This window comes from Mercenaria mercenaria, chromosome 15 (assembly GCF_021730395.1).
Source record: "Mercenaria mercenaria strain notata chromosome 15, MADL_Memer_1, whole genome shotgun sequence".
NCBI classification, from domain to species: domain Eukaryota; kingdom Metazoa; phylum Mollusca; class Bivalvia; order Venerida; family Veneridae; genus Mercenaria; species Mercenaria mercenaria.
The window spans coordinates 32,304,930-32,320,373 of record NC_069375.1 but is presented as its reverse complement, the minus strand read 5'-3'; the positions used below and the strand labels follow the sequence as shown (position 1 = coordinate 32,320,373).

General features: G+C 33.4%; 2 protein-coding genes across 4 annotated transcripts in view; both read left to right on the top strand.

Moving 5' to 3' along the window:
- Positions 1 to 15,444, top strand: part of LOC123552495 (NADPH-dependent diflavin oxidoreductase 1-like) — a 288,089-nt gene that overhangs the window by 218,661 nt on the left and 53,984 nt on the right. The window lies entirely within an intron of this gene.
- LOC123560937 (fibropellin-1-like) lies at positions 7,890 to 14,983 on the top strand. Its single transcript, XM_053524934.1, has 8 exons — positions 7,890 to 8,040; positions 8,864 to 8,971; positions 9,304 to 9,417; positions 10,303 to 10,416; positions 10,994 to 11,107; positions 11,960 to 12,073; positions 13,923 to 14,008; positions 14,760 to 14,983. The coding sequence occupies exons 1-8, from the start codon at positions 7,905 to 7,907 to the stop codon at positions 14,955 to 14,957; spliced, it is 984 nt and encodes a 327-aa protein (XP_053380909.1). The 5' UTR covers positions 7,890 to 7,904; the 3' UTR covers positions 14,958 to 14,983.

Here is a 15,444-nt window from a genome sequence, read left to right as displayed (position 1 = left end):
CATCTTTAGTTGTAGTTACTATTGTTATACACCAAGTTCCGTTTCTGGATAGACATGAGAATATTAGATTCTTATGACACACTACACAATTAACTGGATTGCAAGATATCAGAAGATTTGTTATCTTTTGAAAGGCATCGTGTTCTAAACTAATTTGAACGATGATAATTTAATTTATAAGATTAACATTCAGGATTATAAAATATGATGATAAACAGAAATAAAAGTATAAGAGTGTTGTCCCAGAAATTGTCGAATTTATTTAATATAGTAAGTGCTAGTCGGCGCACACTTAATTTTACCAATACTTCCTTTTAAATTCATGTATCTTTCCCGATATGCATCTCACACAATTAAAATTTATATCGTCGTTAAGCATTGACTGTCGTACATTTTTTAAAAAATACTCAAATGATATGACAGGTATTCAATTTTAACTTCTTCAGTCCTGTCGAATATACATTGAAATGCCAACAGTTAAAATAATTATTTCATGCGTCGCATATTTCCGCAATAATAAGAAATGTTCGCGATTTTCTGAGACGATCCTCTTATATCAAGAAAATATTCACCACACACCACGATTGTGTTATACGAACAAAAAAAAACTCCAATTGGACCTTTTTCCAATTTTTAAGACTGGAAAAAAGCCCAACTGGATTTTTTTCCAATCGGAAATTCGTCCGAGCGGATATTTTTCCATTAAAAATCCATTGGATTTTTGAAAAAATCTCAGGAGACTGCTATTTGAGACAAATTACGTTCTTTTATACAATATATACAATAACCAATTGTTTATATATATTTTGACAAAAAAAAATGTTTTCCGCCCGGAAAAAATCCAGCACGCCAAAATATGGGAAAAATGTCCGATTGGATTTTCAAAAGTTCAAATCGGACGCCATATATCCGATTGGAAATTGGAAAAATCCAATTGGACACATTTTTTAATCATCTTTTTTGTACATAAGAAAATTAAAAATAATGAAAAACTATATCATTTATTGCTCACTAGCCCTTAAGCTACCATCCAAGCTAAAACAGATGTTTCTAAGTCACTTAGAAATGATATCGAAGTTTTCCAAAATCCTGGTTTTGCAAAGATATCCTGGTGGATGTTTATAATGAGCATCAACTGACTATTCTCCAGCCACTTCCTTCTGAAATCCAGTTACAGATTCTATTTATTATTTCATCAAAAGCTTGACGTAAAGTGTTTTTTATTTCGTTTGTATTAATAATTATTAAAGCCTTTGATATAAAAGAAGCTTGTTTATATATTGTATCTGTTTTACTAATTTTTGCAAAAGTTATTTTTGAAACAACATTTATTTTTATACCTTTTAATGTTTTAAGTTCAGATTTAAGAATATCAAATAAGTCTTCTATAGTTAAATATGATTGATATTTTTAATCATTTCTAAATGTAATTTTAATCTCAAATTTCTTATAATATTGCTTTGGAGACTTATCAATTTCTCTAACAGCCATCTATATATTATATTTAGAAAAAAAAACCTTTAAGCAAAATAAAATTAAAAAATAAGGTTTAAGAAGAAATAAAATATTTAAATTTATATCTTTTTCCATAAGTTTTTGATATTCCACTTTGTACTCTGTTTTTCCCTTCGCAGCACATTTTTATTACATTGAAATACCAACAGTTAAAATAATTATTTCATGCATCGCTTATTTTCGCAATAATAAGAAATGTTCGCGATTTTCTGGGACGATCCTCGTATATCAAGATAATATTAACCACATACCACGATTGTGTTATACCAACAAAAAACAATAAAAAAAAACGTTTTTAATAAAAAAAACTCCAATTGGACCTTTTCACAATTTTTAAGATTGGAATAAAAGCCCAACTTGAATGTTTTCCAATCGGAAATTCGTCCGAGCAGATATTTTTCCATTAAAAAGTCCATTGTATCTTTGAAAAATTCTCAGAAGACTGCTATTTGAGACAAATTACGTTCTTTTATACAATATATACAATAACCAATTGTTTATACATATTTTGATCAAAAAAATTGTTTTCCGCCCGGAAAAAAATCAAACACGCCAAAATATGGGAAAAATGTCCGATTGGATTTTCAAAAATTCAAATCGGACGCCATATATCCGATTGGAAATTGGAAAAATCCAATTGGACACATTTTTTAATCATCTTTTTTTTTTGTACATAAGAAAATTAAAACTAATGCAAAACTATATCATTTATTGCTCACTAGCCTTTAAGCTACCATCCAAGCTAAAACAGATGTTTCTAAGTCACTTAGAAATGGTAGCGAAGTTTGCCAAAATCCTGGTTTTGCAAAGATATCCTGATGGCTGATTATAATGAGTGTCAACTGACTCTATTCTCCAGCCACTTCCTTCTGAAATCCAATTACAGATTCTATTTATTATTTCATCAAAAGCTTGGCGTAAAGTGATTTTTTATTTCGTTTGTATTAATAATTATTAAAGCCTTTGATATAAAAGAAGCTTGTTTATATATTGTATCTGTTTTACTAATTTTTGCAAAAGTTATTTTTAAAACAACATTTATTTTTATACCTTTTAATGTTTTAAGTTCAGATTTAAGAATATCAAATAAGTCTTCTATATTTAAATATGATTGATTTTTTGAATCATTTCTATATGTAATTTTAATTTCAAATTTCTTATAATATTGCTTTGGAGACTTCTCAATTTCTCTAACAGCCATCTATATATTATATTTAGAAAAAAATCTTTAAGCAAAAGAAAATTAAAAAAAAACAAAGTTTAAGAAGAAATTAAATATTTAAATTTATATCTTTTTCCATAAGTTTTTGATATTCCACTTTGTACTCTGTTTTTCCCTTCGCAGCACATTTTTATTAACCCAGAATTAATATCAAGGTCTTTAGATGCTGCGTAAAATCTTTTACAGTGTAACTTCTGAAAACCGAACGACCTCCGGACCAGCCTAAAAGTTCGGTTTTTGGAAGTTTCCGGAATTCAGAAGTTTGAAAGTTTGTAGACAAGGTGGACGTGGTGCACAAGAGTTATGTTTTCTTACACGTAGGATGAAGGAGATTTTTGTCCTTTTTAATTTTACAATTTCATATTAATTAATTAATTGATCTATTAGATAATTAATTAATTATTTACAAACATTAAGGATAATAAATACATAAATAACAAATATAAAAAGAAACAACAGAAATTAAATAATAGCATTTACGCAAACATTTTCCACTTACATTTTACCATCTTTGGAGTCCCGAGTTTGTCAACATTAAATCTTAATTAATGTTGATAATGCATAGTTTAATCAATGTAATCATTTAAAACATCTATCTTTCTTTCGTTCAAACATTAAGAAAGTTTTAACACATAAGATATTTAATTCATCACGTTTTCATAAATTGAATACAAATGAAAATAATCGCTAATTACTTCCTTACTTTTACATCAAATGATCATTTTGATTATATAGCGTGTCAAAATAAACGCGCACCACTAATAGATAAACAAAAGAACATGTTGACATGGTTTCTGGATTATCAGGTGACACTTTTAATCCAGCAAATATTTTGCTGTTCAGTTTTCAGAAGTCAATTTTAGTATTAAAATATAAACGGTGCTTCAAAAATCGTCCGGTTTTCAGAATTCGGAAGTTCCGGTTTTCAGAGGTTAAAAATGTATAGAAATAAGGACAGAGAAAAACGGGACCTTGAGTTTTGTGCGGTTTTCAAAGATTTCCGGTTTTCAGAAGGTCCGGTTTTCGGAAGTTACACTGTATATGTTTTTTCTTCATTAGTGTCACAATCGGTTGCAATAATCTTTTTAGAATTGTTTCGATGAATATTTGGTCTGGGACAATCACATAATATTTCATTACTTTCCTCTTCTGACATTAAACAACCACAATCCCATTCGAATAAGTCTATATTCTTTTCAAAAAGATAAGGATCTATATCATTTTCCAATCTATCAATTACTTTATTTTTAAAATTTTCACTGGTCAATTGATTAAGCTTTGATTTAATAATGTTTCTATTTTTCCTTACTTTTTTAAAATTTACACTGGTTAATTGATTAATCTTTGATTTAATTACGTTTATATTTTTCTTTACTTTTTTGATATGAATTTCCTTTCTTTTACACAATATATTTGTTTTTGACTCATTTATATATTATGTATTTAAAACTTTTTATTTTTTCACTGGGTTCGAAACCTGTGTTTTTTTTTATATCTTTAAATTGGTCAGCAGTGGTCACTTTGAACCAAGGGCTAAAGGTCAAATGAGGTCAGAGTGACTTAAAATCGGTAGTTCTTATACTACTGCGCACGTAAAAGGTTTTACTTGCGCACGTACTAGTTTTTAAAAATTCATCTACCTACGCATAAACTAATACGTGCGCACGTATAACCTTTTACGTGCGCACGTATTACTTTATACGTACGAGAATGTTTTTTATACTAGTACGTGCGCACGTATTACTTTATACGTACGAAGATTTTTTTATAGTATGTGCGATGATGCTTTTTGTATTAATACGTGCGCACGTATTACTTTATACGCACGAAGGTGTTTTTTTTTTATAGTATGTGCGATGATGTATTTTGTACTAGTTCGTGCGCACGCATTACTTTATACGTACGAAGATGTTTTTTTGTTTCTAGTATGTGCGATGATGTTTTTTGTACTACAGTGTAACTTCCGAAAACCGAACGACCTCCGGACCAGCCTAAAAGTTCGGTTTTTGGAAGTTTCCGGAATTCAGAAGTTTGAAAGTTAGTAGCGCGTGGTGAACAAGATTTATGTTTTCTTACACGTAGGCTGAAGGAGATTTTTATCCTTTTTAATTTTACAATTTACATTAAGGATAATAAATACATAAATAACAAATATATAAAGAAACAGCAGATCTTTGATAATAGCATTTACGCAAACATTTTCCACTTTCGTTTTACCATCTTTGGAGTCCCGAGTTCCTCAACATTAAATTTTAATTAATGTTGATTATGCATTGTTTAATCGATGTAACTAATCATTTAAAACATCTATCTTTCGTTCAAACATTAAGAATGTTTTAACACATAAGTTATTTAATTCATCACGTTTTCATCAATTGAATATAAATGAAAATCATCGATAATTACTTCCTTACTTTTGCATCAAATGATCATTGTGATTATATAGCGTGTCAAAATAAATGCGCACCGCTAATAAATAAAGAAAAGAACATATTGACAGCGTTTCTGGGTTATAAGGTGACACTTTTAATCCAGCAAATATTTTGCTGTTCGGTTTTCAAAAGTCAATTTTAGTGTTAAAATATAAACGGTGCTTCAAAAATCGTCCGGTTTTCAGAATTCGGAAGTTCCGGTTTTCAGAGGTTAAAAATATATAGAAATAAGAACAGAAAAAAAATGGGACCTTGAGTTTCGTGCGGTTTTCAAAGGTTTCCGGTTTTCAGAAGGTCCGGTTTTCGGAAGTTACACTGTAGTACGTGTCACAAATTGACATACGGGCCTTATTTTATCTGTAGTGTAAATGCAGGTATTGCATCATCTTTTTGTAAATTTTTGAGTTATTGAGGTAAATGTCAGATTTCACGCATGAAATACCTCTCATGTTTTTCTGTATTTCATTACTTAAATTTCCATGAAAATTTCATTGAATTCTGTTCAGTAATAAAAAAGTTGATATTTTATAAACTTCAGTAATTCGTGTTTTTATCCCCAAAACCACTATAATGGGCCTCAAATTGTCAATTTAAATTCGCGCCAAAGTAGTTAGATTCCCCGGCTATATCGTGAATCCCGTGAAAATGACAATAGTCGGAGTCCACGGCTTAGCCGTGAATCCTATGAAATTAAGTATTTGGCGGGACATTACCCTTTAAATAGACTGGACTAGATATGCCTTGCGCACACCACCTTACGACTTTATAGACGAATCTATGTCTGAATTATTTTCTTGCTAGAAATTTATGCTCGATCGAGGTAAGAAATTTATTTGTTAGATTTTTGTATGATTTTTGCATTACGATTTTTTTTGGGTAAATTTTTGGTCATTCTACAGAATTCTGTAACATTTACTTTTCGGCATATGATTTTAGCTAGTTCCGGTATGTCAGGATGATTTATTAAATTTTTCAGACTTTTGTAAATTATTTCGAAAGAGGAATCTAAAATGTTTCATTTATATAAGATGTAAAATTTGTACTGAAATTTGTAACATGATATTTATAAAGTACTTTGTTTCAAAAACTTATGTCAAACATTTCGTAATTATGGAACGCCATTACTGCATTGTATTGTTATGTATAAATCTATATGGCAAGTCTAGTGCCATGTTTGTAATATATTATTGTAATTTGTAATTGTGTGCCAGTCTATAGCACATCTAATTAATGTCCGTTGTAGTGTATGGTATTAGATATTATATGAATGCCAACTCTCATATAACGTTTGATTTACATTGAATTTTGTTAATTTGTAGTTGTAAATAATGGCTGCAGTTTATCATGTCCGTATCTATAATGTTTCATCATATACTTTTCATATTTTTCTCATACTTTAACTTTAGTCTTTTAAGTAAGTAATTTTTGTAATAATGGAAGTAATAAGTGACGTATTTTAATCATGTGACGTCTGAACTTAGTAGCACGTATATTTTGTATAAGTAGCACGTATTATTTATGGGAGCCTACGGAGGTATGGTGTACCCAAAGGAGCAGCTTTATGCCCTGACTTATTTGTTTTGCTATGGTGCTTACCATATGTTATATATTTTAGCTTCTTCCGCCAGACGATTTTTCCTGGTGATGTCATAACCCGGAAGTACAATGCCCGAGGTTCACTTGTCTTCACTCGCCTGGATGTGATATTCCCAGCGCAGAGCTTTCGTCCCATGGTTGTGCCGTAAACCGCAAAGACGATGATTTTTGTTATCCTCTGAAGTCAGCTCAGGGATGCAATCACCTACCACCATAGGGAGCCAACACGGAATCAACGTATTCACGGTTTAAAGGGACTGAATTTAGAAGCTATGTTTTGTTTGTGCTATCCATGCTGGTCGCAAAGCCACTATGTTGGTTTTCATATGGCGCGGCTCAAATGTCTAACATGCCTCTAGAGTCGCACACATGGGCAGCCAATGATGATTGTCAATTAACTTAAACAAGAAAACATCGCAGGGAAAACAATCCTGCAATATACTGGAACATATCAGTTATTTAGAAGTAATATCAAATAAACCGCAACCTCGCTCACAATTATGCACCTACAGTCAATGCCTATAAAAGCTTATTGCTTATAAAAGCTTATATAAAAACTTTTAACTTTCATATTAACCTTTCCTGATATTTTGTTATATATATACAATTGTTGTTTATGTATAATACATCTCTATAGTAAAACACGTGATAAGACCACGTATGACCAGAAACCAAATGACTCCTAGTTCAACTAATTCCGTTTACTATTTTTCTAGCAGAAACTTTATGTCGTTGCGCGTTCATTAAAACCATCGATTAGTATTAAATAAAACGAAAATATATAATATGAGCCGCACCACGAGAAAACCAACATAGTGCATTTGCGACCAGCATGGATCTAGACCAGCCTGCGAATCCGCGCAGTCTAGTCAGGATCCATGCTGTTCGCTAACGGTTTCTCTAATTGCAATAGGTTTTGAAAGAGAAAAGTGGTTTTCTCATGGTGCGGCTCAAATGTATGTTGCATCTGATGTTTGCTCCTGTTTATCTATTTCCCGGAAAAAGCGGAAATGCTTTATAATTTTTCCGGTTTTCTCTTTATACAATGTACAGAATACATAACTGAATACTATGAACTGCTACGAATAGTTTCCGTTCTTTTCCGTTACACCTTTTTTCTTTTCCCTTACTCCTTTTTCATGTCCGATACACTTTATTCTTTTCAGTTATGCTTACTTGAGAATAATATTGCTGGACGAAGGAAACGGTTGAGTGTTGAAAGATGCTTTGACTGCTGTGATGGAAACTTCTGCAATTTTGGTCCATGTCAGCGAGGTACATTTATAATAATTTACACCACACATTAAATGTAATCAATGTCTATATCAACACCATATAACGATTACGTTTGCTCGTCTCTAAATGGGGAGTTCAAGGTCTAAACCTCAACCTTGTATGTATATACAGGGCATTTTCAGTTGAAAAGTCTGCAGTAAGGTAGGTTGTTAAGCTGGTGTAACTCCCAACTATGAAATGAGCCGTGCCACGGGAAAACCAACATAGTGGGTATGTGACCAGCATGGATCCAGACCAGCCTGCGCATCCACGCAGTCTGGTCAGGATCCATGCTGTTCGCTAATAGTTTCTCCAATTCCAATAGGCTTTAAAAGCGAACAGCATGGAGCCTGACCAGACTGCGCGGATGCGCAGGCTGGTCTGGATCCATGCTGGTCGCATACCCACTATGTTGGTTTTCTCATGGCACGGCTCAAATGTAACTGAGGAATTGCAGTATTGACTCTAGGAATATTTAAAACTGCCTTTGCTCTGTTCATTCTACATGACCATGACCAGCTGGGACGTCTTGGAGCAATTTTAGTAGAGTTTAGCTCTTTACTGAAGAAGGTATGAAAAATTACAAATGGAGTTAATTCTTGCAAGTAAACTGAAAGGGCATCAGTATACATGAAGCACCTTTACTTTGAAAAAGGAAGGAGTGAGAATACTTTCCTCCGAATGAAAAATAATGTATACTAAGACTGAATTTCAAAGCACGGACGAAAAAGATCACCCAGATTTGTCTGTTTACGGAATAAATATTTAACTACTGTAATATGCTTTTAAGTATAGTTAATTTGTCTTTTGTTTTCATTTCCAGACTACTGTTCGAAAGTATCCTGCCAACAAGGAGCTTCCTGTTCAAACACTGCACTAAAAGCCGTTTGTGATTGTCCGGTAGGCTATACTGGTGCTGTCTGCGAAATAGGTCAGGAACCGCTATATTATTATTCTTTTAAAAAATAGAAGCAAATATACTGTTAGATTTATAGACTTTAAGGAAAAAAGAAAAATGACTTTTGTTTTTAAATAGTAAACTTGCATTTTATTGCATACATAGAATATATCTGGGTGCAATGGCTACTTTTTAAAATGCTACTAAAATATCTCGTGCTTATGCCCAACTGAACCACCAACCTTATAGTTTAGTTTCAGTATAATTGCTGAGACGGGACTAAATGTAAAAAGATGCATTTTCTTCTGGTAGCAGGTCTGTATTTACATTCAGCGGCATTACAATTTCATTAATTGCCTTTGCAGAGATAGATGAGTGTGCGAGCAACCCGTGCCAGAATGGAGCCACGTGTACTGATTATGTAGGAAAATACACTTGTACGTGTTTGCCCGGTTTCACAGGAACCAACTGTGAAATAGGTAATCTGATTTTATTCAGAAATTCGTAATGAAGGAAAGTAAATTTACAAGAGACAAATCTTTGTAGGATATAAATATATACATTTGTTAGGATTAACTTTCATTCTTAAATCTTACGAGGAGTCGCTAATACAACTTCCGGTTAAACACGACTTTTCGACGTCATAGAAGTGATCATTGACAACTAACCGAGCTATCTAGAAAATGAGAGATAACTTCTATAAGAGTTGGTCTTGCCTTTTTTGCGTAAAATGACAGATATGAAAAAGATAAGATATATCAATACTGCATTGTGCATATCTTATGCCGCAGGGTGAGAAAAATGTGCAGTCAGTTCTGGACTCTTACCCGGGATTTCTCGCTTACAGGGCGAGTGCTGTACCGACCAAGCTAACCAGCTGCCTGCACATATTTTCCCCTAACGTGACCAAATCCGTACCGTTGCTAAAATATTAAATTTTGCATAGCTATATGATTAACACATTTTATAGGCAAATCTCATGTAAGTGAAATTTTTTAAGAGGAAGGTATGTAATAATGTTGAGAGAACTTGTTACCCAACCCATTTGCATATACCGTTAAGTTTTGTATTTGAGATGTAAATATTATATCCGGAGGTATATAACATTGCAAGCGTCGTAAAACTAAGTACGAAAGCATGTCACGGTCCCAGTTGGGCGCCAAATGACACAGGGTGAGAAAAATATGCAATCAGTCCGTGGCTTGAACCCGGGACCCCTCGCTTACAGGGCGAGTGCTCTATCGACCGAGCTAACAGGCTGCCTAACACATATTCTCCTCTGAAAAGGAGCTTAATTTATTGTCTGATATTTGCTATGTATCTTATATTCTGAAAATTATTTGATTGTTTGATTTCACTCACAGATATTGATGAATGTTCGTCTATGCCGTGCAATAATGGTGCCACCTGTGTAGACCAGGTAAACGGCTTCATGTGTATGTGTGTTCCCGGGTATACGGGGACATTATGTGAAACAGGTAAACAAGTATATAACTATGAATTCCATTTATTTTGTCGTAAATGTTCTGTTTCGTCAACTCCCATAAATTTATATACATCAGTATCACATATATACTCATTTTCGCCCACCCGGCTAGCTCCGTAGGTAGAGCAAATAATAATTAAAATAATATTTTTAATAGTAAAAAATGATGATGATGATGGTGATGATGAATTGATATAATAGTTATATTAATAATAATGATAACAATAAATGATTAAAAATGATAAAAAATCATTATTTTACAACGGTAAACGCATTAAGGTTTATAAGACATCCACGATTCCAATTACTGAATCAGTGTGGCCTTCCATGCAGTGACCAAGTCTTCGCTTCCTTTCTTGTAGAATTAAACTATCCTTTAGACAATTTAACAGAATTTACTATGCTTGAAGTTGTTTTACCCGGAATCATGTTTGGAAGTTGTCAGTCAATAGCTCGGTAAGGGTACAGTATCTAGGAGCACTGATTTTATTAACTATAAACGTTATATAGCTCAAATACTGCAAAAATAGCGTTTACTCTAATTTACAAAAAAATAAAAATTGTTTCAGATATCAATGAATGTGCCGTATCTCAGTGCCAGTACAACTCAACGTGTGTGGACCTTGTTAACGGATTTAAGTGTCTCTGTCCTCCGGGAATAACAGGAAATGTCTGTGAAATTAGTAAGTCCTTACATTATCTTGATCTACGGCAAAGAAATGTTTTACAACTTTTTACAACTTAAAAATATGAACCGCGCCATGTGAAAACCATGAATCCATGCTGCTCGCTTTCAAAGCCTATTGAAATTATAGAAACCGTTAGCGAACAGCATGGACTCTGACCAGACTGTGCGGATGCGCAGGCTGGTCTGGATCCATGCTGGTCGCAAATGCACTATGTTGGTTTTCTCATGGTGCGACTCAAAATTAATTTATTATTATGTAGAAAGTGCTAATATATAAGGCTTATATCATACAATACAAATAAGGGTATTCTATGTGAGAACATTATGGGAAAAATTAAAAAGTACTATTTGATGTCCTTAATTCACACTATGATATTTTCTGCGAAATGCATTAGCTCAATAGGAAGAGCGCAGATCTACGGATCGCGGGGTCGCGAGTTCGATCCCCGGGCAAAGCGTATGTTCTCTATGACGATTTGATAAAAGACATTGTGTCTGAAATGTAATTCATATGTTCCACTGTGAAATATGAATGAAGAGATGTATTTTTTAACCTTTACCCTGCTAAATTTCTAAAATGGACTGGTCCTTCATCTAATTTGGGCAGTACCATTTGTTATTCGAAGGTGTGTTTACTGAAAATCCACTGACTGAATAGCGACCGGTGCAGACCATGATCAGCCTACACGTCTTGGTCTGCACTGGCCGCGAAGGCAGAGTCACTTGCCACCAGCAGACTAAAGAACAAAAGACGTTAAAGGTAATGCACTTGGAAACATTTTCAATAGTTTATCGCTGTTTTTATATATATAAAATGAAGCAAAATTATCAAGTAGAGACATTTCAGATATTGACGAGTGTGCCAATGTCACGTGTCAGAATGAAGCTGTTTGTATTGACTACATCAACAGATTTGAATGCAAATGTCTTCTTGGATTCGATGGAACATATTGTGAAAACTGTAAGAGATTTCATTATTGCTTTGCTTTATTTGTTGCTGTTTATAAATTCATAAGATATGCGTGTATCTCATCTCACAGTATATTTTTACAGTTATCTTTATATATTATCAGTGTGCTCGCTTATGACATAGTTATCGCGATTCTTTCACTGTTACCTAATCCCGTGACGTTTTCGTACCTTACGTGAAAATATGATTTTAAGACACTGTAATACATGAAGACAAGCATTTCAGCACATTTCTCTTCCTTTGTGCATGCCTCTTGCGACATGTAGCACTCGTGCGACTGTTCCTCGCTCTTTTTATCTATCCGAAGTAGTATGTAAATGAACACCTGAATATATCAGAACTTACTGAAAAATTATCTTTATTTCCTCCATAACTGAAGAGCATTTACACGAAAAAGTAAAGACATGACATAGTAAGGAAAATCATATTATTCACAATATACATAACTCTATACTTATTTGTCTCTTCCACTCAGCCATTCGAATGTGTACAACGTGGCCGTACAACATATTTCTGTATTGGATACAGCATAATTTTATTCTGTATTGGACGAAACAAAAAGTCAATGTAAATGTCGTTGACTGTATAAATATCCAGATGAATAACTACATTAATAAACGCTTGACACAAATGCATTCGTTTAAAATGGAATAATGTCTGTGTGTTTTTCTTTTTACTAAGAAAAAATGAAAAATAATATGAACAGAATTTAACATTGTCCTGTACAATAGGGTATCAGCTCCTCCAATACGTTTTTTTTTCAAATGTGTACTCGTCCAAATATGTCGCCGAATAGTGCAGAACCTAATGATGCATCGGTCAAAAACAACATAGTAATATTAAACATACAAACAAAAATGTATTTTTGTATTAGATTACATGGTATGCCGTCCTGTCCGTTCGATACTTAAAATATTCTCAAAATGTTGTTTCCCTTTAAAGTAAAGAAATAAAGATAAACAGTTGTTAAAATCTACATTCCGCCTATAGTTATGTGAAATTTCAACACTGGTACTTTATTGCAAATGCATCAAAACGAAGATATGTAATAGTTCTTTGAAAATGATGAGTTTTTAAAAGCGTTGAACTGTCCGAAAGTGTGGCCCCTTTATGCAGTCCTTTTCCTGAATTCACTGTATATATCAAAGATTTGACGATTATTTTGTAGAGTGATGTACACATTTTAAATGCTGGTCAACTCTCAAGTAAAATAACCCTTTCTTGGGTTGTTTGATGTAATCTTCTTCTCAAAATGTAAGGCTAATCGATAAGCTCCTAGGTAGACTGGCTCTTAGATTATGATATGATCTTTTTTCTTTATTTTTTTATGAATTAATGTTGTGAATTGAGCCAGTCTGTATCCTATGTCCAATTTGATAATTTTAACATAACTAACTAATCTCTAGAAAAGACTAGCTTTTTTCCTATGAAATATAATAAGGTACAAAATATATAGAAAAATCTTTATTATCAGTCTAGTGGCTAGATTAATTCTAAGGTTTTAAAACAACTTTCAGAATTCAATATTGGTCAGTAAAGGTTGTTGTATGAATCGATGATATAATAGTTCCAAGACAGGTTATCATTTCAGACCAATGCGTTTAACCCTTACCCTGCTATATTTCTATAATGAACTTGTCCATCTTTCAATTTGGACGATACCATTTATTATCCGAAGGGGTGTTTACTGAAAATTTACTGACTGAATAACGAACAGTGCAGACCATGATCAGACTGCATGGATGTGCAGGCTGATCTTGGTCTGCACTGGTCGCAAAGGCAGAATCTCTTGCCGCTAGCTGGCTAAAGGTTAAATATAATTCTTTATGTGTCACTCCAGCTCTCGGGCGTGTATGCTACAGCTGTGAAGGTATAGTTAACAATGTAACCTCATGTACCAACGAGACATTGTGCAACCCCGGAGAGGTAGGCTAAAAAATGTATTCTTGTTTTAAACTATAGATTTCATACATGACAATTCAGATACAGTAAATCAATCTGGACTGTCTTTGTACTTACAAACATCTGAAGTAAACGAATTATGCTGAAGGTAAAATTAATAAGTTTAAAAAGTATAGACCGAGTATTATCTGAAAGGTTTTAGTTAAGTAAACTGATTTTTTCCCTTGCAAAATCTTCGGTTTCCGTCTGATTTACATTTATATAAATTTATTATAAGAGAAAAACAAACACAGTTTCAGACAACATTAATATGCGCTAGCAGCTTCAGTGAAATAATAGTCTTATAGTTATTTTAAAAATATCGAAATCAAAGACCTTATTTAGGTTCCAACTGAAAATTGCTGAATTGTATCTATAAGTTAGTCTCCTTAGTTTAGTTTATACTAATTTGTTTTAGCTCGATTGTGATGAAAGCTTCAAGCTTATTGGAACCACTCTCGAGTCCGCTTCCTGGAAAAACCAGTACTGGTGTCATATGAGAAGTCGTGGTCGTGACCCCAGTGGGGTTCGAACCCATGACCCCTGGATTAAGCGGCCGACACCTTAACCACTAGACCACCGCTCTCCTTGTAAGGCAAAACCAACGTGCAACTTCAACTCGCAATATTTCCCAAATAGGAAATATTTCGTGCTGTTATACCCTAGTGTCATCTAGGATTATTCAAATTTCATCAGACTTATTTTATCTGTATACATGTATGTATTTTCTCGACAGGAATGTTACACTGAGCACGAGCTTGTTGCGTCTGGAGTGTTCAGCTACAACCTCGGCTGCGTACCTTCCAAAATATGTTCATACCTGGAAAATAAGCCTACTGAATTCAGACGTCGAAACACACGTCCTGTACAACTGTGTTATGAATGTTGCGACACAAACGGATGTAACCATCACGCATGCGCTGATTACAACTAGATTCATGATTAAAAATATTTCCGACATACCATTTTTGTTATTTTTGTAAAGGCGCTGATATAGGAATTGTATTTTTATGTCTTTGTTTATCAGTTTCAACATAACTTCAGCCATGAAAATCCTGTACTCGTAGATTTATCCAATTCTTAATCCTACTTCTTCGCATGGAAAACGTTTGATTATACTGGCCCGTTTCGACGGGTTATTAGGAGTTTTATTTAAAAACAACGAGAAAGACCGAAGATTTCGAATCTCACTTTTTTTATTTTGCCTTGCTTTCTGTGTGCGCAGTTGCAAATGCATTAGCAGGCTGAGCACCAGCTTTTGCAAACATAAACCAAATGAGTCTTTCTAAATGAAAGTTGTTTCCTGTTTGCGTAACTGGTCGATGTATACAAGTACTATGTACTTCACAGAACTTTCAGTCTCAGTTGTTTTGAACATTATAAACTTGCCATTGACTAGGTTTTACAAAAAGTTATCCTTG

What these genes read in the sequence shown, in the direction of transcription:
- LOC123560937 (XM_053524934.1), top strand. Translation starts at nt 7,905, where the DNA reads ATGTCCGATACACTTTATTCTTTTCAGTTATGCTTACTTGAGAATAAT. An exon ending in AGGAACCAACTGTGAAATAG is followed by an intron (nt 9,418 to 10,302) that starts GTAATCTGATTT and finishes TTTCACTCACAG; the next exon opens with ATATTGATGAATGTTCGTCT. An exon ending in CATTGTGCAACCCCGGAGAG is followed by an intron (nt 14,009 to 14,759) that starts GTAGGCTAAAAA and finishes TTTTCTCGACAG; the next exon opens with GAATGTTACACTGAGCACGA.